The sequence below is a fragment of the Amphiura filiformis genome, chromosome 3, assembly GCF_039555335.1.
Source record: "Amphiura filiformis chromosome 3, Afil_fr2py, whole genome shotgun sequence".
Classification (NCBI taxonomy): Eukaryota; Metazoa; Echinodermata; class Ophiuroidea; order Amphilepidida; family Amphiuridae; genus Amphiura; species Amphiura filiformis.
Window position 1 is genome coordinate 73,076,425 of NC_092630.1, and position 23,641 is coordinate 73,100,065.

At 34.9% G+C, this 23,641-nt stretch overlaps 1 protein-coding gene across 2 annotated transcripts in view; it reads left to right on the forward strand.

Moving 5' to 3' along the window:
• LOC140149084 (beta-TrCP-like) overlaps positions 1-23,641 on the forward strand; it is a 58,538-nt gene that overhangs the window by 33,366 nt on the left and 1,531 nt on the right. For both annotated transcript variants that reach the window (XM_072171246.1, XM_072171247.1), the window contains exons 3-11: positions 4,813-4,999; positions 5,453-5,546; positions 9,016-9,153; positions 9,713-9,831; positions 17,078-17,183; positions 17,521-17,664; positions 18,490-18,608; positions 20,311-20,421; positions 21,125-21,203. In XM_072171246.1, the coding sequence (XP_072027347.1) occupies positions 4,813-4,999; positions 5,453-5,546; positions 9,016-9,153; positions 9,713-9,831; positions 17,078-17,183; positions 17,521-17,664; positions 18,490-18,608; positions 20,311-20,421; positions 21,125-21,203 (1,097 nt within the window). The remainder of the gene's footprint in view (positions 1-4,812; positions 5,000-5,452; positions 5,547-9,015; positions 9,154-9,712; positions 9,832-17,077; positions 17,184-17,520; positions 17,665-18,489; positions 18,609-20,310; positions 20,422-21,124; positions 21,204-23,641) is intronic.

Below are 23,641 nucleotides of genomic sequence, written 5' to 3' on the forward strand. Positions count from 1 at the left end.
TAATGTAGGCCTCTTCTGAGAATCAAGAGATGTAAACTTTGAGATGTGGAGGTGGATTGGGACTAAACTTCCTTTTTAGGTCATCAGATTAGGGATGTTCACATCTCAGATTTAGAAACAAAATTTGCCCCATGCGCATTAAATAAGGCGGAAAATAACTTGCCATATATCCTCGAATAGTTGCCCTGGAAGCGTTGTATTTTTCAAAAAGGGGTATTTATTAGAAGTCATTTTTTAGGAGAATTCCCGTTAAAATCATTAGGTAAGCTTAAAACTCATGCTGAAATGACAAATGAACTTAGGAACGATGACTTCCAATTCACTTCCGAGCTTATGATCAGACTTGCCCAACTACCTAGTACCGGTGCTATTAGCGATTGTGTGTGCACCTTGGTAAGAACTAAGATTGCTACGCAAGATAGCACATGGAAATGTCAGCATTTTTTAAACATCTTGGTTGAAAAAAATAGTGGGGAGATTTAAACAAAGGGGGAGTCAACTTTTCAAGGAAATACTGTATACTTTTCTTGGTAAGGCAAAAAAGATAAAGAAAGTGTCAGAAACACATGTGACAAATCTTTTTTAACAAGAATGTTTGCAAACATCAATTCAGTGATTCATTCTATGAAATCTAAATTTGCTTCTTTAAACCATGTTTGTTATTGTCATAAAGCAAGAGTACCAAGGGTCTCTCTCAAGCTTTGGAATCATTGCCAAAACTTTGTCATCCGTGCGTATTGTCATCTTTCCGTTTTCCTGTCATAGGAATAGGAAATGAAGCTTGCTTTATTCTTCTCTTGTCTGCAAAGTCTTGATTTCCTCTCTTATATATTCTCATTGATTCCAGTCCCATTTACTTAGTGCATTAATATGGAGTAAGTATGACAAGTTGAGTACATTGATCTCCTGTGTGTATTGGAGACAAAAGGCTTTTAAGTAGTAGGTATAGGTTACAGTCATGCTGTGTGCAGAGAGAATTGCATCAAAATAGATTTATGTATTGTCTTTATTTCTAAATGACATTTTATGTATACATGTAACAGGATCAATTAAAGAAACCATTTGTCAGACAGAATCACTTATTTGGCAACTAATATTTTTCACTCAAAAGATATTTTATTGAAATTTGAAATTTTTGAGATATGAGAATAATTTAGGCTGAAACAACAACAGAAAAATTAACCTCTTTGTGCCTCACCTCATTTTGCAAAATAGTGTCGCATATATGCAAATGGTGCTGATGTACTTTCAGAAAGAAATTTGAGCATCTCTGTGATGCAGAAGATTGCAATATGAATAATGTGCATGCACCAAATCCTGTTGTTGTATGAAATTTCTCATTTGCTCCATTTTATCATCAATTGAAACAACCCCAATTTCAAGCTCATCAGTTCTGACCTACTACTGAAGGTGCTGTGCATCAATTATGTGTTGGGAGTGAATTCTTAAAATTGTCTGCCAAAAAATCACTTAGCCCTCCTTTTGACATGCTAAAAAATCTTTGGGACACTTGTTACATGGCAGGTTTTGGGAAACCCTAATCAAATAATATGCAAATAATATTAATTATTGCAGCACCCCTAAATGTTGGCGTGCTGGTGCAGCGGCACAGGCTCTAACTGAAGAATATAGCATTTTCAGGTTGCAATCACTGGATTGCGAGTTCGAGCTCCGGCGGTGCCATCATGTTGTGCAATTGGGTAAGGCGCTTTACCTTGCCTCTCTCTACCCATGTGAAATGGGGAGCTGTTACAAATAATGTCCATTGAGGCATTGAGCACCGCCCAAAGGTACTATGAGCATGCCTTGGGCATCATATGGCAGCTGACATATTTGTACGACAGAAGAATAAATGTGAAGCACTTAGATACATGTGAAAGGCGCTGTTTAAATACATTTAAACGTGCATAGTATTTTGTCCAATTTGCTCATTTATCAAAATAATAAACATATGCAAATAAGATGACACTTGATATTAAATTATTCTAGTCAACAAGAAAACACACACCTTTGCTAGATGGAATCAGATGTTGTGACCAACACCTTCTGTGTTCAGCTGAGTGGGTGACCCAAGAGGAAGATACTTAATGACCCAATTGTAATCCCAACTATTCGCTGTCATAGTGGCATAGTGCATGTTAGAATATGACCATTGCTATGTCAACTGGCTCATGCTTTCTTTGTTACGAAGCACTGATCGAAATGATCCCAACACAAAGCCTAGATGCCATATAAAAATTCGGAACAGGTGTATGACCCAGGTTTGAACCAGTAACTTGTGGTTACTAACGTGCACTACGACAGCGAATACTTGGGAACTCCACAATCCTGATATTTTCATAACATTATAAATAATAATATCACACACTTGGGTTTTTTTAATCATAAGAACAGTATACATATTAATGCAGACATTGTTTGAAATTCAGACAATATCCACTGTAAGCAATAAAAATGAAAATCCACATAATTTCTAATGCTATCTGCATCCAGCATTTCATGTGACTTGCACCCAGCAACAGGTTAAACTTGTCACAAAACATGTTATTGTCTATTTAGAATATTTGATCATAGACATGATTTCCTGCTATCCTAATCACACACACCCCTATACGATATGTATGTGCAAAATGTAATAAAGAAATCCCTCAATACATTTATGAGGATCATTAGAGAAGGAACAAGTCCCAAATGTGACTTGGGGATTTCCTCTTACTGTTGTCATGTTTTGATTATAATCATGCAAGTGGGATGGTTTTTCATTCAGTCTTTATTTGCCTTTCTCTTTGGTCCTCCCTTTATATTTATTTGTTTCATTGAAGAACCTGTTTTTAATTGACATGAATTACCAGACTGAGAATAAGGTAGCCTACATGCATAAAAATATTTACCTATTCATAGTTTCATGTTCACTTAGAATATAAGGTAACCTACATGTATACAACATTGAGAGTTGATCAATTTTCTGTCCTCAAACTTGAAAGGTCAATTAATTTATTATGGAAGAAAGTGATGTGCCCAGGTGATGTTTTTCTCCTGGGTCAGTCCATGTCAAATCAACCAATTTTCTGAAAAGTTCCCAGGTGACCCTCTCAGATTTTGATGAAATTCCATCAGAATATTCTTTTGTGCCACAATGAACCCATACAAAATTTGGCTTCATAGGCCATGTCGTTTTCGAGAAATGGCCCTTTGAAATTTGGCCCGGACCCCCCCCCCCCCTTTTTGGCACTCGCGAGTGTTATTGGTGATTTTTACCAACTTTGGTGGCTCATAACTTCTTGTTCTAAACAGATATAAAGCTGTAATCTTGGATTCTAGCTAACCTTATGTCATATTTTCAGAATCTGGCTCTAAATTTCAGATATCTGCTTTCCTTTTTAAGTTATGAGCACCCAAAGTTGGTCATTTATTCAACCGCAAGTGTGATTTTGTCATTTTGGGGGTCCACTGGTGCCAAAAATATGTGGTCATATGACTCAAATGTCATAGATACATTGTCTATAGGTACATATCTAAGCCCACAAGCAAGTTTGAGCAAATCAAACCATTAATGGAGGAATGGGCGGTATCCGAAGTTGGGTTCGGGTGAAAATTTGCTGGAGACCCCCCTGCCACATGAAATAACCTCATAGCTATCATCAAAATACCTGAGTGTTTAGATTATTTCAGCAATAAACAGCAGCAGCACGCTTTAGAGGGGTAATATCTGCGGTTTGCTATTAATATAGCTGTGGTGTAGATAATGTTATGGTTGGGAAGTTAGATTTCAGGGTTGAGTGGTAGATGTCCAGTGGACATGAAGCATTGCTGATTGAATGAAGGTTGCATCAAAGATTGCAAAAAGTGGTTTAATGGGTCTTCTGGCATATATTGAATAAATCTGAGATGATCTCGCAATTGTGTGATATACACGATAATTACTTTAATGATTTAGATTAGATTATCAGATTTGATCAAAACTTACTTTTAAGTTGTAATTTTCTATATCAAAAAAGGCAACATGTCATTATGTGACCCACCATGAAATGAGCGGTAGGTCACAAGTTGGTAGTTTCAAGACATCCTGGTGGCTGAGTTGATGTTCTTTGTTTGCCGCACACCTGTACAAGCCAGTAGTATGTCCTTTGTGAATGACCCATTGTGCCACCATTCACAAAGAACATACAGAGATACCATAGGCTTGAACAGATGCATGTGAAACAAAGAATACCAACGCAGCAGCCGGAACGTCTCAACACTACCAACTTGTGACTTTACGGTCATTTTGTGGTAGCAGGACACATATGTCATCTTCAGGAGAAATGCATTGATCTTTTGATAAGATCTTGTCATCCTCATACTCAGGCAGTCAAGTTGGCACAGTTGATAAGGCAACAGATTTCAATGCTAGAGGTCCCGAGTTCAAGCCCTGGTGTGGCTGGAAAATGTTCTTGTGAAACTAAAATTTGCACTAACTTGAAATTCCCCTGGACAAGGAACTAGCTGCCTAATTGTCTCGCTTTATACCCATACGTTTACTCAGGAGCTGATCTTGGTTGCGATATTATTGAGCGGTATCCTTGAATGCTGAAAACGGTTTATAGAATGTGTCTTGGGTCACAGCGATCATTGAAAATCTACAAATTCTGCAGTGGCCTGTGGGTAGGCATTGTTCCCCAACCCAACATGTAGTGATGGGAGGATACAGATGTATTATAACATTGAATAAATCATTTTAGCACAAATTTTAAACGAACATTCTATATTTTTTAGTGCTCGGGTCAAGCTTGCAGAAATGATGATTTCTATCATTTTCTTGTTTATTTTCAGAAAAAGGTTTAGATCATATAGCAGAGAAGATCCTGTCCTACCTTGATGCTAAGTCTATGTGTTCAGCTGAGCTGGTGTGTAAAGAATGGAAGAGAGTCATTTCAGATGGGATGTTATGGAAGAAACTAATAGAACATAGAGTAAGAACAGACAATCTGTGGAAAGGTCTGTCAGACAGAAGAGGATGGTATGTACTATGTATTAGAATAATAATAGACCCATGATCAAAATCTTGTGGAGCCAATATACACTAATATTACATTGACAAAATGTGAACAGAAAATGGTAGACATTGAAAATTATTGTCAGCAAAAATACAAAATAAAACAAATTAATGAAATGTTTAAATTTTAATAGAAAATGTAGATTCCTGCTCAATTTCCCTTAGTAAAACTTGGTGCCATGATGCTGACTTAAGCAATGTGTATAATGATAATGTTAGGGGTTTGAAAATGTCTGTTTAGAGTCTGTTAATATTAGTCACACCATTTTGATATGTTTTTTAAAGGTAGTGAATTTTCAGAAGAATATTTCCCCTAGGTTTTAACATCAAGGCTAGATATTGACATGATTATTAGACATCTACTTGTCATGTGAACATAGTAAATAACTATCTTTTTTTCTTTTCTTATTTATTCAGGGGTCAGTATCTATTCAAACCTAAGCCTGGGGAGACTCCACCTGGCGATTCTTTCTTCAGAAAACTCTACCCACGAATTATACAAAATATAGAGGTAAGTTTTGTCTCAACACGAAATATGTATGCATTGCATCCATATTGCTTGCCATATTTCAAACATTGTTGAGTGTTATGACTCTATTCTCTTTGGGATATAAGTGCATATGTAGCAGAACCCAATAACCTGTTACATAGCAATGCGGCATGCTTACTTGTTGCGTGATTAGAATTCAGGCAAATTTTGAAGTTAAAATGATCATTTTACTTCCCTCAAAGTGCATAATATACTGCGCTGCCAAAGAATGATGATATATTTGCCAAGTTGAGAATGAAATTTAAATTCATACTATTAGGTCCATAAATAAAAAGCAACTTGCTTACAAATAATTTGCCAAAACAAAAACAGCATTGCATATGTTTTTGTTAACCTGATTACAATACATCACATTTAAAATACAAAGCTGACATTTTACTTGAGCTGTATTGGATTTACATCATATATGGAAAATGATCAGCACACTAAGGCTGAAGTGGCTTTATGGCTTTTGATAACCATGTGTGTGCTGGATGTAAAGAAAATCATTCCCAGGGCCCAGAAAACCTGAATATGAGGGGTGTGGTGGTGTGGCCAGGTAACTGTCAAATTCTCAGGAAGGAAGGGGAAAGAGGGGATTGAAGACCTGGAGAAACAAAGTATTGTGAGTGCCAACAAAGAGTAAAGGGCATTTGTAAAGACAAGACCTGGATTTTCTATGAAAATGCCATAAATTTGGTTCACAGTAGCTGTAATGTGGCATCTTCAATTTCCATGTGCTCCCACAAGAAGATCCTCAACCTATTGTTCTCACTTATATTTGATTTTTTATATAAACTTTGTGAGAGTTGTGGGTGTGCAATTATTTGAAAGCAACTTAGTTAACTCAGTAACCATTAAAATTACAAGTTTGGGCGATCTTTTCTTTTAGACCACCCGAGCTATATAAGTAGGGTGGTCACATGAAAATTTCAAACCCACCCCTGGAATTACTTGTTCTGTCAGGATTGTTCCTTCTGCAAAATGATTTAAAAAAGCTTTTGAATCAACTCAATCGGACAATCCGTTGCGAAGATACAGCCTTTTTAAGATTCGTAAATTGGCCATTTTACCCCATTTTAGGAAAATCCTGATTTTGTCATAAATTTGCATATTCATGAAGCGATAATTGTGGGAATAAAGCCAAAGAAGGCATGAGATGTATTGTTTTAGTTTATTTAATGTTCATTTATGCAAATATTAAAAATCCAGGGTCATAATTGCTATTTTTGCTTCTTTACAACATTTTTAAAATGGCTGAAATCACAAAAATAACTCTTTTGCCAGAACTTTTAAGGTAAATATGTGTGATTTTCACCATTGAGGGCGCTATTATGTGCCAATTATGACCTTCAAAGGCCTGTATTTCCTAAACTACACAACCAAATTGTCTGATTTTTGCACAGGATTTTGCTCTGAGGGTCTAGATTGTAAAACTGAATATAGCATAATTGTACATCTTTGGGAAAATAGATTTATTTGATGACAAAAATTTATTTTGTGCGTAACTTTTTATGCGTGACCGCATACAAAATGCTATATTCACCTTCATTACGAGCAGAAAATTTTCTATCTAATTAGGTAGTCGGGTTTGCACAGAAGTTACTAGGAGACAAATTATATGGAATTCAAAATGCCCAAAAGTTTTCCAACTGCTGCAGAATCTGTTACAATTTCCACCATACATTTGTGTATGTAGGCAGGGGTACACACAATAGCTAGCATTGTGGCCACCCTAATATAAGGTTAAAATTACGAATTTATCAAATTAAACTTTCGCATCAAGGTTAAACATGTTTTTAGCAATACAAACATACCTTTTATTTTTTCGAACAAGCTTTATTTTGTTCCAAAATCCATGTTTTTATCTAAATTTTTGACGTAAAAGAGCTGAATGCAAAACTGGTGATGCAAACTCCAACACATCGCGTAGTACGAGTGTTTGATGTACGCTCATTTTGACGATGATTTACGCTCACGTATCAAGCATTTTCAAGCGTGTTTGACAGGTTTTTACTGCGTGACGCAATTCTGCATTTATTCAAGATGGCGAATTTATCAAAAAACGTGATGTATTTTTCTTTAAAAAATTCCCTCATTTCACAAATTCTTTGCCACTTTCCACTCATCTGATTATCTTTTTATGTGACGGAAGTGATGCTGATTTTACGAAGGTATGCTTTTTGCTTTTCCGATAATTTTTAAATTGTTTTTGAGACAACTGTTTAACCTTGATGCAAAAGTAATAATTTAGTCCCTATATAGCGAGGGTGGTCTAAAGGAAAAGATCGCCCAAGTTTGACTTAGTTCTTAATGGGAATGTCATCTTTTGAATTCAAAGTTTATAGCTAAAAAATGTCTGCCAATTTGGAGCAGGTCACAGTATGTGCACATGTTACAGTATATGTGCAATCACAAATAAAGCATACCCTTCCCCCCCCCAAAAAAAAACCATGTAAAAACCTCTTTGTCACCAGAAGACTTAATGAAGTCTAGTGGCTGATTTGAGGTCTTGTCTTGGAGCATATTTTGAAACATGAGAAGTGTTTCACATTCATTTAGTTGTCATGGTAACCCAGGAAATACAGGAAGAAGGTGTTACAGAACACCATAAATGTCAGATTATGGTAATAATAAGCTGCAGCTAGTTATCCAGCCTGGGCTTCTGTGCCACTCAAACAAAACCGAAGGAAGTTCAATATTTTCACTCAATTTACTCCTTATACCTTGTTTTCTGTGTAAATATGAAAAGTCAATAAAAGTAACTTGATAGCTGTTAACGGTAAGAAACATGGAAATGGGTTAGTTAAATTAACATCTTTAGTACATTGTAGGAAATACGAAAAAAATTGGATTAATTTACAAGTGAACCTGTGAACTTGTATAACATTTGCCTACATGATGGATGACAATAGGTTTAACAAAGGAGCAGAAAAGTAAAAGCATGGAGAGAAACAATGATGCAAAATAGAAACCTGCTATAATTGTTTTGTTGTGTGGTGGTGGTGGTGGTGGTGGTGTTACTTTACATGCACTAAGACTTTTGTATTCATGTTTTCATTTAAAACTTAATTTAAAAACGTTTTTTTGCAGCAAGAGAGGAAAGTTATCCCAACCCCAATTGTTTGTTTAATGTTAATGGAAATGTTAAAGTGCTTCGTTGTGTTGCATTATTACTTATTATACGGTAATTATTATATTCAGAATTGGTAACAAATAGCAAAGAAAGTTACAAATGATAAGCCTTGATTCAAGAAGGTTTTGTACCCATTAGGTTGCATGTAATTCTGAAAATCTCCCTGATTGTTGTGTGAAACCTCCCTGTTGGCATTTCTGTTAAATGATTAGGGTTATATACTATACTTTGTTTTATGTTCATCAAATTCATCACTTTAAGATTACCTTCTTTATCCTGATAATGAAAACTTTGAATTTTACATTTGATTTTCAGAGCATAGAGAATAACTGGCGGTGTGGTCAACATGCTTTGTACCGAATTCAATGTCATAGTGAAAACTCCAAGGGTGTCTACTGTCTACAGTATGATGACACGAAAATAGTTAGCGGGCTTCGTGATAATACAATCAAGGTATGTACTGCAAATATATGTTTGTCAAACAATGCTGAAGCTGATTTGCTATAGCAGGATCAACAAGAAAGAAGAGTTTGGCACAGTGATTAGGGTGCTCTCCTCTGGTGTAAGAGGTCCCGTGTTCAATCTCCATCAGTAAGTACAGACCTCAGGGGTTTGTAGCTGGAGAACGTGGTAGTTCTGATACACTATGAACAGCAACACATGTAGCTTCTGGGAAAGGTGCTTTGAAGTAAATGGAGGTTAAACTGTAAACATAACTTGTATATCTGACTACTTTCTCATCTTATTGACTTTGAACTTTTGTGTTCTAATTAATTAACACTAAGCAAGCACGTAATGCTTTAGCAATTTGTTAAAAATGGACAATCATCATGTAGATGCCCACTGTAAAAGATTCAGATATATGCTTATTAATTTAGAATAGACCGTTTTTTGACAAAAACTTTTGCACTTCTAGACATATATAATGTTTTCATTGCGATATAAAAAGTCGTAAATAAAATCACAGAAGTCATTTGTAACGCTTGTGTAATAATTTGTTTTCTTTTCATAGATTTGGGATAGACAATCACTACAATGCCTGCAAGTATTAACGGGCCACACAGGGTCTGTGCTGTGTTTACAATATGACGATAAAGTCATCATCACAGGTTCTAGTGATTCCACAGTCAGGTAGGACTAAGCTCTTATATAGGGATAGCATTAATGCTACAAGTGCATTCCTTCTGATTTTGATGTAAAGACCTTTTCCGGAGGACTTTTACAAAAAAAAGAAAAAACACCAGTCATGTGCAAGGATCAAAATTTAATATATTCAACCAATCAGTACATTGGGATTTGACCATGCAGTGGCCACTGTGCCCAATGAGCTGTGTCAAGTAAGAGCAAAGTGATACATGATTGGTGTGAACAATCATACCAAGCCACATGCTCATCGAAAGCGCTGTCGCCAGTGTGTGATTTTTTGTTGTGATTTTGTTTACTGCGTGCACATCTTTTTTAACTAATTTCCACAGATTTCAGTTCAGGTGCTGAAATTGCAAGTGGTATGTGACCGAGCTTATCTTAAAACTTGCTGTTAAGTGTTGAATGTATTATTGTATTTTCCCCCTTCTCTGAATTGAATAAGGGGTTGGCCTATCATTGGACAAGGGTAACCTGTTATGAAACTAACCTTGGGCAGTCAGTTTGCTTTACTTCAATAGTTCAGATAATTTTGATTTAAGTTTGACAGTGTCATACTTGTCTGACGTCAAACTTTTAGAAACCCTCAATGTGTATAAACATTTGAATAGTGCTTATAAAAGCCTTTTGAATTGTTTTCACATTACAATTTTACACTTGATTGTTTATAATACCACCTGTAATAGCCCTAACCACTTACCATGCTGTAGACAAATTCAATTCCCACTTTAAACACCTTAATGGATTTGAATTTGTTTTTATTTGTATTTTATGATCTCTCTGACTATTATTATTGACTGATAGTAATTTCATAGTGTGTGGTGCATCTCATTGCTGTTTTGTTTATTTTTTCTCTGTTTGTTTGTTTTTTGTATAGTAACATTGTATTGTGTAATATTACATAGGCCACTGTGTGATATAAATGTATTACTTCTAACTAGAACATTAAATTGATACCATACTCTTGGTACGTAGGGAATTTGCACATGATTAAGCTTATGACATACATGTGTTCAATATGCTGCTACATTTTGTCAGTCAGTGTCAGGATTGGCTCTATTGGGAGAGTTAAGATGCAAAACAATATATCCAAAGCCTGCCGTGTAGTATTTTCTGTATTGATATCAATTATTATTTTATGTAATAATATAACTTTGTATTGACTAATTTAGGGAAGGGCAATAATTAGTGTGAATATATGGTGTTTAAAGCTGGTATCCATGCCAGACACAAAATAACACTATCATTAACAATGTTTATAAAGAACCACACAAGGCAGTACATGGTGTATATCACATTGTTCACATGCATTCATTCCATGTCCTGCTTCTTGGTGGTTAATGGCACCTCAACTCCCAGGTGCCTGTTTCCCACTTTCATATCGGGAACATTATCTCAGATGGCTACATTGTCTTATCATTCACCAAAACAAGACCATTTAGGTAATTCCTGAAAGTCTGTGCTAATTTAACCAAGAATATGTCATCATCACTACACACTTATGACCAATCTAACAGGCGCAGTGACAATTACAACCTCAATGTGACATATTCTTGGTTAAATTTACAATGACTTTAGGGATAAGTTCATGAAAACATACTTCTTTAAATATATGCAACTTCCCATAGAGCAATGTAATGAGAAACTGCAGTCATTAGACAAATGTCATCTTGTCATATATGCTAAACAAGGAGGCAAATACGAGGGGGTATCCAAAGGTTTTTGACATCACCCAGAAGGAAAAGAGCTATATTGATGAAATTTTGTCAGTGTAATCACTGGTCCTTATGTGCATTATGATCCAAAAATGGTCTCCTAAGTATGTTTACTTTCTTTACAGGTGGCGCTAGATGGGCAGTAGGCGCATTAACTTTTCATGACAAGATCCTCCACTTTCTTGAGTTTCTTCACTGTGGCCGCATCATCCATTAATGATTGACGTCCACTTCTTGGCTCATCTGTGAGGGACATGTGGCCAGTTTGGAAATTCCTTTTTCAAAAAACAACAGTGCCATATGATGGGCAATCATCACCTTAGATAGCTTTCATTTCATCATAGATCTTCTGAGCATTGTAGGCCTAACCCTCTAAATGCAGGAAGTTAATCATGCTGCGTCCCTCAATTTTCACCATCTTGCAAGTTATGCACCTACTGCCCATCTAGCGCCACCTGTAAAGAAAGTAAACATACTTAGGAGACCAGTGATTACACTGACAAAATTTCATCAATACAGCTCTTTTCCTTCTGGGTGATGTCAAAAACTTTTGGATACCCCCTCTTAAGTTGTTTGTCAATAAAGTTGAGTTTGAGACATAAGGAAGGTAAGAGGTTCACACATACACTGGAACTTATAAACATACAGTGCACTCTAGCCACAAGATCAATGAATGATGCTTAAAAAATAACCGCATTAGTTAATATATCAAACTAAAGTGTAAAAAGAAACATTTGTTGCATACTATAATTAAGTTACACATTGAATAAGACCTTGGGATATCCACCCATGCCAGGACTTGAACCTGGCACCTTGTGCTGGCAGGTTACATGCTCTAAGCGAAACGAGATCCTTGATACAGGGCTTTAATCATGTAGAAATGATTGGGCAGTCAGGTCAACACACTCCATTGCATGAGATCTTTGAGATAATTATAGTAAAAAGAGCTGTTTTAATTTTGTCTTCAACAATATGAAAGTTAGGAAGTTTTGTGTCCAATTTAGGCGGAAAAGGAGATTTTTGTGTGACATGTCCAATTTTTATGGGGAAAGAGATTTTTGTGTCACAGATTAATTTATTTGCATCACAAAAGTTATCACTGAAGAATCAAAAATGTATAAAAGCCCCTTGCAGACCAAATCAAGGTTCACATTTTCTTTGCATTATTGTGAATATTACCATCTAACATTTTAGAGAAATCCCATCAGCATAGGCATTACTGTTTCTTCGATTTGAAAAAAAACTTGCTTTCCTTGAAAGCACTGATATAGAAAAGAAAGTAGATGCTGTTTTGCTGTATCTCATTTTAAATCAATTTTATCCTCTCTTATCTTCAAAACATCCACTTTAATTCTACAAGTGCTGAATTGATAACAACAGTATTTTGATGCCTCTTACCTGAAGCTTTGTCAAATAGAGTATACATGTAATATTGATGGTGTATATTTTGCATGTCATCTGAATTTGATCAAAATGTGAAGGGTCAGTTATAGTCGATACTAAATATAGAAGCCTTTTATAAGTGACAGTTTGAAATAAGAATGTAGTTTAATGTATGCATTTCATATATATGTATGAATTGGAGACAGTATTAAGCCTCCCTGTGCTAATGACTTTGAAGTGTTGCATTTGAGCTCATCATGTGATGTTTACATTAAAAACAGTTAAGAGTTGCATTTTAAGTACTTAACCATTGTTATAGTCACGTTTCCTGTTTTTGATTTAAAACAAATGAAGAAATCAGGCTTGTTGCATCGAAACAGATGAAGAGAGTTATGTACAAACATGTACATGTGAAATGGTTTTGTTCTCCAGTATTCAAAGAATTGGTGTGTAGTGGCAATTAAAAAACTTGTGAATGAGTGTCTAGTAAAGGCCTCCCAGTTGTCCTGTTTCTTATGCTCATCATACATGTTCATATAACTGTAATCCTAATTAGCCAGTCCTCCCTAATTAGTGCTCCCATGAACTCCCACTGGTTAAACACTCCATTTCAGTAGACCTTGATGGTGCATAGCATCTGGGTCATGAAATGGTGGTGTTAAGGTCATTTGAAATCAACTTGTAAAATTGGCTGAAAATGGAAAAAAATTTTACTAATGCGTGGTGTTATATCTTAGGACAACCTATCTGGGACTGCCCTGCCGTCCCTATTTTTTTAGGTCAAGGTCTAGTAGATCCATCAATTGGATAAATATTTAAAAGGGTAGCCTGCATAAGTCAAATAACCTCAGAGGTCAAGGACATTTGCTCCTAGGGATTCAATAAGAGTTTTTACCCTGACAGCCCCTTAAGATGCGATGCAAGCTTATTGGTTGTCATCCCTGCAGGGAGTTTGATCAGTCACATGAAAGTTTAACCTCAATTAGTTCTACCATTCATATGTGATGCAACAAAGCAACATGAGTCATTGGTCAAGCAAAATATTTACATTCCATTATTGGTGGCATTTTCAGAGCTTTTTTTTTGCTGAGGTGTGATCGTTTTAGTATTACTCGGTAAAATAAAATGCAAAGGAAGTTGAATACCATTAGTGGCTGTATCTCTAACTCAATTTCCATGAAAAACAACTTGTACATGTATACGAGTCCATTTGGCTTCCTCAAGCCAGTAGCATCCACACACACGATACACAGGCGGTAAATTTGGAGGGCGCAATCACTTCGCGCCACATCGCATGCTACAGATGCACCACCTTTGATGGTGCATTTATTTACACACAGACACTGCTGTCTCCAGAGAGCCAAATGGACTATAGCTTGATCGCATTACATAGTCATTGTTTTGCATGGAAGCTGTCCAGATCATTGAGGTTATAAAACAGTTTATATGAAGTCCAGTTTGACTTTCATACAATAGTTATGTAAGAACTGCTTTGCAATGCCTTCGACACAAATTTTAATATGGTATAAAATGCATTATACACACAGACATACACACAACACATGAATATTATAATTATTACATATGTTCATGTGCATAAAAAGTAGATACATTTGCTTGGAATAGGGATAAAGTTAGATAGAAATGAATGATATGCAAATCCTAAAGAATCTGATAGAGCATCCAGGCACTGTTTAATCATCAGATTAGAATAGATGTGGATTCAAAATCTATTAATACAGTAACTGTCCCAATTCTTCTGCATTATACTTATGTGGCATTTGTTAATTTATACAAGTTTTGATCCTTATTGTCTTATTAGAGATTTGGTTCTTGAGTAAGGGCATCTCAGGCAGGTTTTTAATGGCTATTCATGGTGCTCACTCAATGTGGCACAGGCAAAAGGTGTTAGACAAGAGATTTGACATTCCTACATCCACGATGAGTGCACACTTGAGTGAGTGGGACTAGAGGCACTTGTTACTTGCGCTAAGTTCAAGTTGTTTATTATGGACTAGTATAACATTCAGAGTTCTTGTCTGTCAACTGTCTATAGCATAGAGCAATGACATTATTGAGGTGGATTTATAGGCCTTCCTCCAAAGTACATACAACAAACCACACTTGGTGTATCGCTTCGCTCTAGCTTCCTTAGGTTAATTTTTAGTTGGTTCACAAAACAAAGAAATCTTGAAACACAATGGTAAAAGACATGTACCGTACTCATTATTGGTATTTTGTAGATTGGTGCTGTTGGAAAGTTTAAATTTCTTGTTGATAGATATTTCGAATAATGCATAGTATGGGAGTAAGGTTGCAATGAAAAGAAATGGGGAGAGAGATCAAATAACTTTATTATCAAAATATTTGTAAAAAAAAGATTCATCCAAGAATAAAAGAATACAATAAGTCCATGACAGATTGTATAAAAGATCATGCAGGGTGGGCAGTTATGGGAAAAAATAAAACAAAATTGCAGGGTGGACAGTTATGAAAATAATAATAACAAACTACAAAGCTGTGGAGAAAAAAAATATTAAAAGATTTTCATTTTAATATAAAAAGTTGAAAATTGTGAAGTGAGCATAAAATGACACTAAAATATAACAAGTATTAGTTGTAAAACAAAAAATAATCCAACTTGCCATTGAAGTGAAAACAGGTTTGTAAAAATTACGACAAAAACACAATTTTGTATAAAATGAAGGTTAAACCTTCAAGACAAGGGATCGTGTGTCTACACTAGTGTAGAAATTGCAGCATGAAACAAAATGATGTTTTGCAAGTTGTTGTAATGTACACTGCAGGGCATATAAGTAGCATCTTGAGCTATTTTAGGTTCTTGTCAATACCTGAAGATAGAACTTATTTGCTATCAACCATCTTGTTTTCCCTTAGGTTCAGCTCGTAATATGGGGAAAAGACCCAATTTTCTATGTTGTAAGCATATATTTTATTTGATGAGCTTAGAATATATTTGTCTTCACCTCAGCACTATTGAGTTCCTGTAGGATGATAAATTATGCACACTCTATATAGCTAATTCATGTTGAGCTGACATTATTTATAAGAATACTTGTTTTAAATGAAATCAGCAATGGACTAGACATATGGATCCTCAAAGGGTTAAAGGGGTACTGTATGTTTTGTTGTAGCACACCTATGTTCACATTCTCTATAATTTTGGCTACAATTTTTCAATAAGAAAGACAATTGTTGTGTGATAAATGTATTTTTTAAGTGTACCAAAAGCAAGACATACATCCTCATAGTGAATATGGTTGCACACACTGCAGTCAAGTTGTGTCAGCTAAGGCTAAATAAAAAACATGTTTATTTCCTGTAGATGTTCCATAAACAAAGATTGAAGATGTATTTTATCGTAAAATCAACTTCAAATCCAAAATGCTTTTTGTCAAATCAGTAGTGAAGTAGATTATATAAATGTTAAAAATAGAGTGCTGTTGATTCTATTTCATCTGCATACAAATTTTATGAGAATAATATTTTAGAACTATTTTTCCTGGGCATTTTATGTATGAAATTAGAAATTTTTGATTTGTCAAATGAAAAAATGAAACATGGCAAAACTAAATTTGCTTAGTCATACAAAGAACTGTTTTGTATCCTTACATCATGCATATTTTTTTTATACATGTAGTACTTTGTTTAAGCAGTGACAGGAATTAATATACATTTACTCTATGAAATTCAAGTGCTTGTAAACATGGCTAGTAGAAGGCTATTACTTTGTCTCCTTGTTTTTCATACTGTTAATGCATATTAGTGGTCATATTCATATTTTTTGAGAAATATTATTGATCTACTGTACTGCCATAATGCCATAATGGATTAATGGATTATAATTTTTTATTGCTGTCCTGTCACTTCCCAGATTCTTTTTTACTTTGCAATTAATTGTTACTGACATTTACAAACCCCCTAATTCTTGTTATGTATTTCCATGAATTAATTCTTTTTTTCTGACATCATTCAGTCTTATTACTTTCAAGCTCACATCCTATATTGTTTGCTAGGAATATATTTTCTCTCCTATTTTCATACTGCTAGTGCATATTAATGATGAGGTCATATATTCTTTAATTAATAGAATCCACTCATGTTTTTGTCTGCAGAGTCTGGGATGTAAACACAGGTCAAATGCTAAATACCCTTATACATCACTGCGAGGCTGTACTGCATCTTAGATTCAACAACGGACTTATGGTCACATGCTCCAAGGTAACTTATAAATTATCTCATGTATAATAATTGTCTTTAATGAAAGAATAATTTTGTAAATTAGTAAATTTTGTGAGTTGGTTTGTTATAATTACATTGATGATGGTATGTAATATGTTAATTTGTATCTTAAGGTGTAATATATAGGTGCATAATGCGGAATTTATAATATTCTGAGTACACATATCTGAATCTAAAGGATATTCTCAATACTTTCATTCAAAGCTACTTTAAAACAATATAATGTTGTAGAGAAAAGGGTAAAAATTATCAATAGTCAACACCAAGTAAGTGTTTATTTTTCATAATCATACCAATTTTTACATATATTCTACAGGACCGGTCAATAGCAGTATGGGACATGAGATCCCCTACAGATATTAACCTGCGAAGAGTATTGGTTGGTCATCGGGCTGCCGTCAATGTGGTAGACTTCGATGATAAGTACATAGTCTCTGCATCTGGAGATAGAACCATTAAGGTATGCTCTCGGATTTATGACAGAATTGGGCAGTATAACAAGGGGGTAGGGGATGAAGTGCAGTTGTGAGCTGCCGATAAGTACATAGTCTCTGCATCTGGTGAACCATTTAGGTATACTCTCTGGTTGTCTCAAAGAATTGGGCAGTGTAGCAAGGGGGTAGGGAATGAAGTGCAGTTGTCAGGTTTTGGACAAAATTACAAAAATTGATGGTAAATGTTACCAGGCTTTGAATAACTTTTCTAACTTGGGCTGCCAGATTGCACATACTTTTGAAGTTGAGGTGCATTGTTGTTTGAAAATGGAATATCTATCTTTGAAAAAGTTGTAGCGCATTTTGGCACCCCACTGTGAAAGTTGTATCGCAAGAGGTAAACTTTGGAGTGCATATTGCAATGTTATATGGCCTAATTTTCGGTCTGATAGTGCCTCCTTTTTGAGTCAAAATTTCCTCTGCCCAGTTCCTAGGTATTTGCAACCTTTGGACTGGTTAAACTGAGTATGCACCTGCTGCAAAATTAAGTCATTTCTTCAATTCTAGATACTGTATTCCTTTGCAGAAAGAACTTCTGAAAAGACTACATGAGTATGAATGTTTGAATTGCCACTTTGTTCATTATTTCTTCATTGTTTGTAAATGTGGAAAACATTGGCAAAATGTCTCTGCGAAGTAAGCTTCATTGTTGTTATTATTTTTGATTTACCACTCATGCACTGTATATAGTTTGCCCAGCTCCATCCAGGTCAGTGACATATTCACATGACAATTATGCCATCAATTAACAGACGAGTGAATCACAGCTGTTGTTTTTGCTTTTACTACAGGTGTGGAACACAGGAACCTGTGAATTTGTACGGACGCTAAATGGTCATCGGCGAGGGATTGCATGCCTGCAGTATAGAGACAGGCTAGTTGTCAGTGGTTCATCTGATAACACAATTAGGTAAGGTGACTGGGGCTATCAAATCGACATGTAGGCTCATCTGTCAGGGCACAGTTTTTTAACATCAATATGAATATACATTCCAAGTATGACTTTGGAATGTCTTGTTTATAAGAACTCATAATCTACATGTTGAGGTCAAATTTTGAGCAATGATTGTTAAGTAGGGTTTAATGACCTATGCTAAATGAGAACATTTGACTCATAGTATGATCTCTGTATAAAGTGCTTGTAATTAATCAGTAGGATATAGCTTGGCTGTACAACTGAAATTGATCCGTCTTTTAAGACATGCTAATACCTTCGATACACTGTCATGTGGTATGAATGAAAATAATCCCCCTGTCCCGCCCCTGTATGTATGAAGGCCAGTGCAGAAAGTCTTTGCAAAATACTGAAGGAATGGTCTTTTGTTCAATCAATTTTGGCCTTTGATCTCCAAAACTTACCAGTTTGCATAGCATTTTTCAACACTTGCTGGCCTCCTATTTGTCCTTTGCAAAAATGAATTTTTTAGTTGTTACTGTGCATAAATTCCCAAATTACGCTCAGTCACACATCCACAGCCAAATGACATTACAACCCCCTGATGTTTTGAAATACCCAGCTAATTGATAAACATCATCTTGACAGTATACAAGTACATAATTTAACCAGTAACAGCAATGAAATAATTAATTGCATCCTATTTCCTGATAAATATAGTATATGAAGAGTTTGGTTGCTGTCTTGTGCATTGGTTTGTGGGTTAATAATTTATTTATGTAAAGCGGTACCTTTGTAATGCGATTTTTAATGGAAAGTAGCCCCTGAAAGGAAATTATTTTGAGGCTTGTGGCTCAAAATATATTAGGAAAATTACTATTTAACCCTCCAAATCCCGAAAGTAGCCCCTTAAAGTTAAATTACTAGGGCGATTATTTTTCAAAAGTAGCCCCCGAAATATTAAGTATTTTGATGCCTGGCGCCAGCTACGCAACACACAACTAATATAAGTGCTGCGCCCAAATGCATGCACACCATTCTATATATGTTACGAATCATTTTTTCGCCAATTATAAGCTGCACAAACTTCAATATTATATTAAAAGGTGGTGCCCATTTAAAAAAGAAATTTGCTCACATAAAATAAAACTATCAACATTGATATCAAATACAGTATAGGGCATTAGCTTTCATGTAATCTTGCTTCAAAAGTGCAATTGACATGGAAATTTGAATAAAACATTTCTTTTATGTAAATTTATGTGTGCCCAATTCATATATTTTTTTTACTTGAGAGTAACATTTGAAAACATTTAATGGTTCAGAGTTAAGCTTATCAATATTCATATATACACTACTGTCATGTCATTTATGTGGTTTGGTGGATATTTAGGGAATAAGTGTACCTATTGGTTTTTAGCCAAATTTGTGTATTATCATCTCAAATCACACAGGTGATGGATGGCATTATATTAAAACCGGGCTGTTATTTTTCGTTCAATAAGTATTCACAGTATTTGGCTCACCTGGAATTTTTTTACTAGATTGACTAGTGCCTATATATGAATGTCCACTTGTATATGAAATAAGATGTTTCTATTAAAAACTAAGTAAATCCTGGCATTACCTGATCTAAGCTTGGAATCAGTCTTAATTACATAGGAATGTGCAATGATATTTAAATTTGTTATAAATGTGTCTGTCTGTCTGTTTGCAGGTTATGGGACATCGAATGTGGGGCTTGTTTGAGAGTATTGGAAGGCCATGAAGAATTGGTACGCTGCATCCGCTTTGATAACAAACGTATTGTCAGCGGTGCTTACGATGGGTATGTCACACTGTATATTTATTATTATCGTTGTGTTTGTTTAGATCGGTGGAAATACAATTTTGAGAGAAAGGTACTACAGATTTGTTGATGAAAATGAAACAAAAACAAAATTGCATTTATTGAATGTATATCCGCAGGAAAGGGGGCACTAATAATGTCCACTTTTGTGATCACATTTTTTATATATAATTTTTTATCACAACTTGAAAAATTGCCCTCAAACAAGAAAGCTTTATTTTAGATTTTCACCCTCTTCCAAAAGTATACCCTTCTTGCACTCAATGTGCAAATGTTTTGAAAACCCACTGAAGTAGGTTCAGAAAAAATGCAATTTTTCTTGAAAATCAGTGCTTTCCAAGCCCTAAACTTATGACATGAGTAAAGTGCTTACATAGTCGGGAAAAACAAAAGAAAGCAGCCTTCCCACTTTGAATGGAGCAAATATGCATTCAGAAGAGGATTTCCATTAGTGTATTCAAAGCAACATGAGAGGATAAGAAAAGGATAAAAAAAAAACAATACAAACTCTCAAATGTATTTTGTTTTATGCATTGTAGGGATAAGTTTCAAGGATATTGCTAAAACACAAATGCATACATGCATCTTGGTGTAAAGCTTGTATGTTTAATCACAAATTCATTTTGATACTTTTTTTCTCTTTAATATCTTTATTTGTCTCCAATGTTTTTTCACCCCACAGTAAAATCAAAGTATGGGATTTGCAAGCTGCACTTGATCCACGATCACCTTCGGGGACTCTCTGTCTCAGAACACTAGTGGTAAGTAGTCTTTGACCAAGTCCTGTGCCTGTTGTTAGAAGTGAAACGTTTGGTGCTGTTAAAGATACTGTTGTCTGATTGCATATATGCTGCTGCTTCATGAGACTTGAAATGTAAATGTTGTTGTAATCTGATCATAATACTCTGATAGTTGTTTCCACTCAAGACTCATATTGTGTGATACTGATTAAGGCTAAAATGATACATAACTTTCTTTTCTATTAAGATGCTGTCCCAGTTTGTTTTGATCAAGGATGTTGATGTCTGAGCTTTCTGATTATATGGAATTAAATTAAAAATGCAGAAAAACTAAATCACACATTTTTACCTTCCGTTGATAACTCCATTAAAATTTAATTAAACAACCGGCCAAATAAAACAATATTTATCTCGGCATTTTGTATTTGTAAAAAAAGTTTGTGTTCATTTTGCTACAGCTTCTATATGTCTAAATTCATGAAATATGTCATTTATTCCACAAATTTCGCTCAACAAATTCTAACAGGCCTGGTGTATTTTTCAAAATCAGTTTAAATGCCGATAAGATACGAATGTCTTCATAAAGCTTGACTATTTTTAATAAAAACATGAAAATAATATTAAAAAAACAACTTGTACTGCAAACTTTCAACTTCCCATCAGCTATTTGATCTTTCCTGTTTTTGAACCATTTTATGATTATAGGCTCAAAAAGAAACATGTAAAAAGAAACAAACTGGGTTTTGTGTTGATTAAGATTTTCACCCTCGTAGGAGCTTTACGAGAAATTCTCATATTATTTTATATTAATATTTGATAAAAATCAAACACCATCAATTGTATGGAAACACCTGTCACATGTGATGCGATCAAGCAAAATGAGTCTGATGTCAATCAAAATCAAAATTCAGTTTTCAATCTCATTAGATGAGACATTTTCAGAGCTATATTTTACTGAAAACCCCCATCATAATTAGACTTATGGTTCCAGTGATATAGCCATTTTAGTGTTGCTCAGAACCATAAAATAAAGGAAGTTGAATAATATTATTGGTTATATCTCAAAATCAATATCGCCTGATATCCAACTCATTTTGCTTGATCATATTACATATTTGTTCTAATCAGCTGTACACCCATGATTGTAACAACCTGTTATGAAATATTTCTGTTTGATTTTGTACTTTTGAGTTGTATTCTGTTTGTCTAAATGCACAACTTGCCTTTGTTTTTACTAATCAAATAAACTATTTTGCTGTTTTGCCCTTCCTGCATGTAAAACTCTCATATTCATTATTAACCTTTCTCTCTTTTGTTACTAGCATGTATGCATTGCTTACATTTGAATATGGAATGCCTAGGATTCAATAATGTTCCATTGCATGCTCATCTAGTTCTTTTCAAACAGGACTTGCAAAATTGTGCATGTCAAAATTAAATTACTGTACTATATACAGTATGCAAAGGAAAGGAATTAAGGTACCAATTATGTTCACTCCTGTATATTCTAAACATGGACAAGTATGTCAAAATTAGAACAGGCACATATTACCTGTACTAGCTCTGATTTAAGACCTCATTTGTTGAAATTGGTTGAGGGAAAAAAAACGGCGATCTAAAACCTAAGGAAGAAACAAAATAAAAAGTTGCACTTTTGTGTCCTAATCAATGAAAGCACAACACTAGTTTTAACATGCTAATCAATGGAAAGTATGGCGCTATTTCTTGTACAAGAACGCTTTGTGTACAAATCAATAGGGCATGCAATGGAGCAAACTGCAACTTTTGAATTTGCATCTTCCTTGGGTTATTGGATCAATATTTCTTTATCAATTTCAAGGAATGCGGTCTTAAATTCGAACTGGTTCCAATTATGACATATCTGTCATTGTTTAGGATACCTTAATTCTTTGCACACTGTATATCCCTTTAATGATAGTTACCAACCAAGATATAGCCTGCATTTGGTGTGTAATAAAAAATGCATCTGTGTTTTGGTTACTAATATAATAATTGTGGGTGTCCTGGGCTGCCAGACAGGATTTTGCAAGCCCTGCTTTCAAATATATAATTCATCATGTCAAACCTAAAGTTATCCCACAAAGGCAAACTTTGAAGAATACCACCATATTGGGCCTTTTTCAAAGATTTGCAGCATTTTGTAGGAAAGCAACACATGCCTTATAGAAAACTTGAAAAGGTTTGCTCGAGAGAGTATGGTAGCCTATCAGTTGGTGGTTTGAATCACATAAGGATCAACATGTTGTGGCTCACTTGTGCCATGGGGGAGCTGTTATGGGCTAGTCATACCAGTGCCATAGTTTGTGGCAGCCAAGTGATGTGAAAGGGTATAAAAGAATACAATCACCTAAGGTATATTTAAAAATATATCACATTTTTAAATTATATCTTTGATTTTGGATTTCCTTTTGTTTGAAATACAGGGTTATATACAAGAG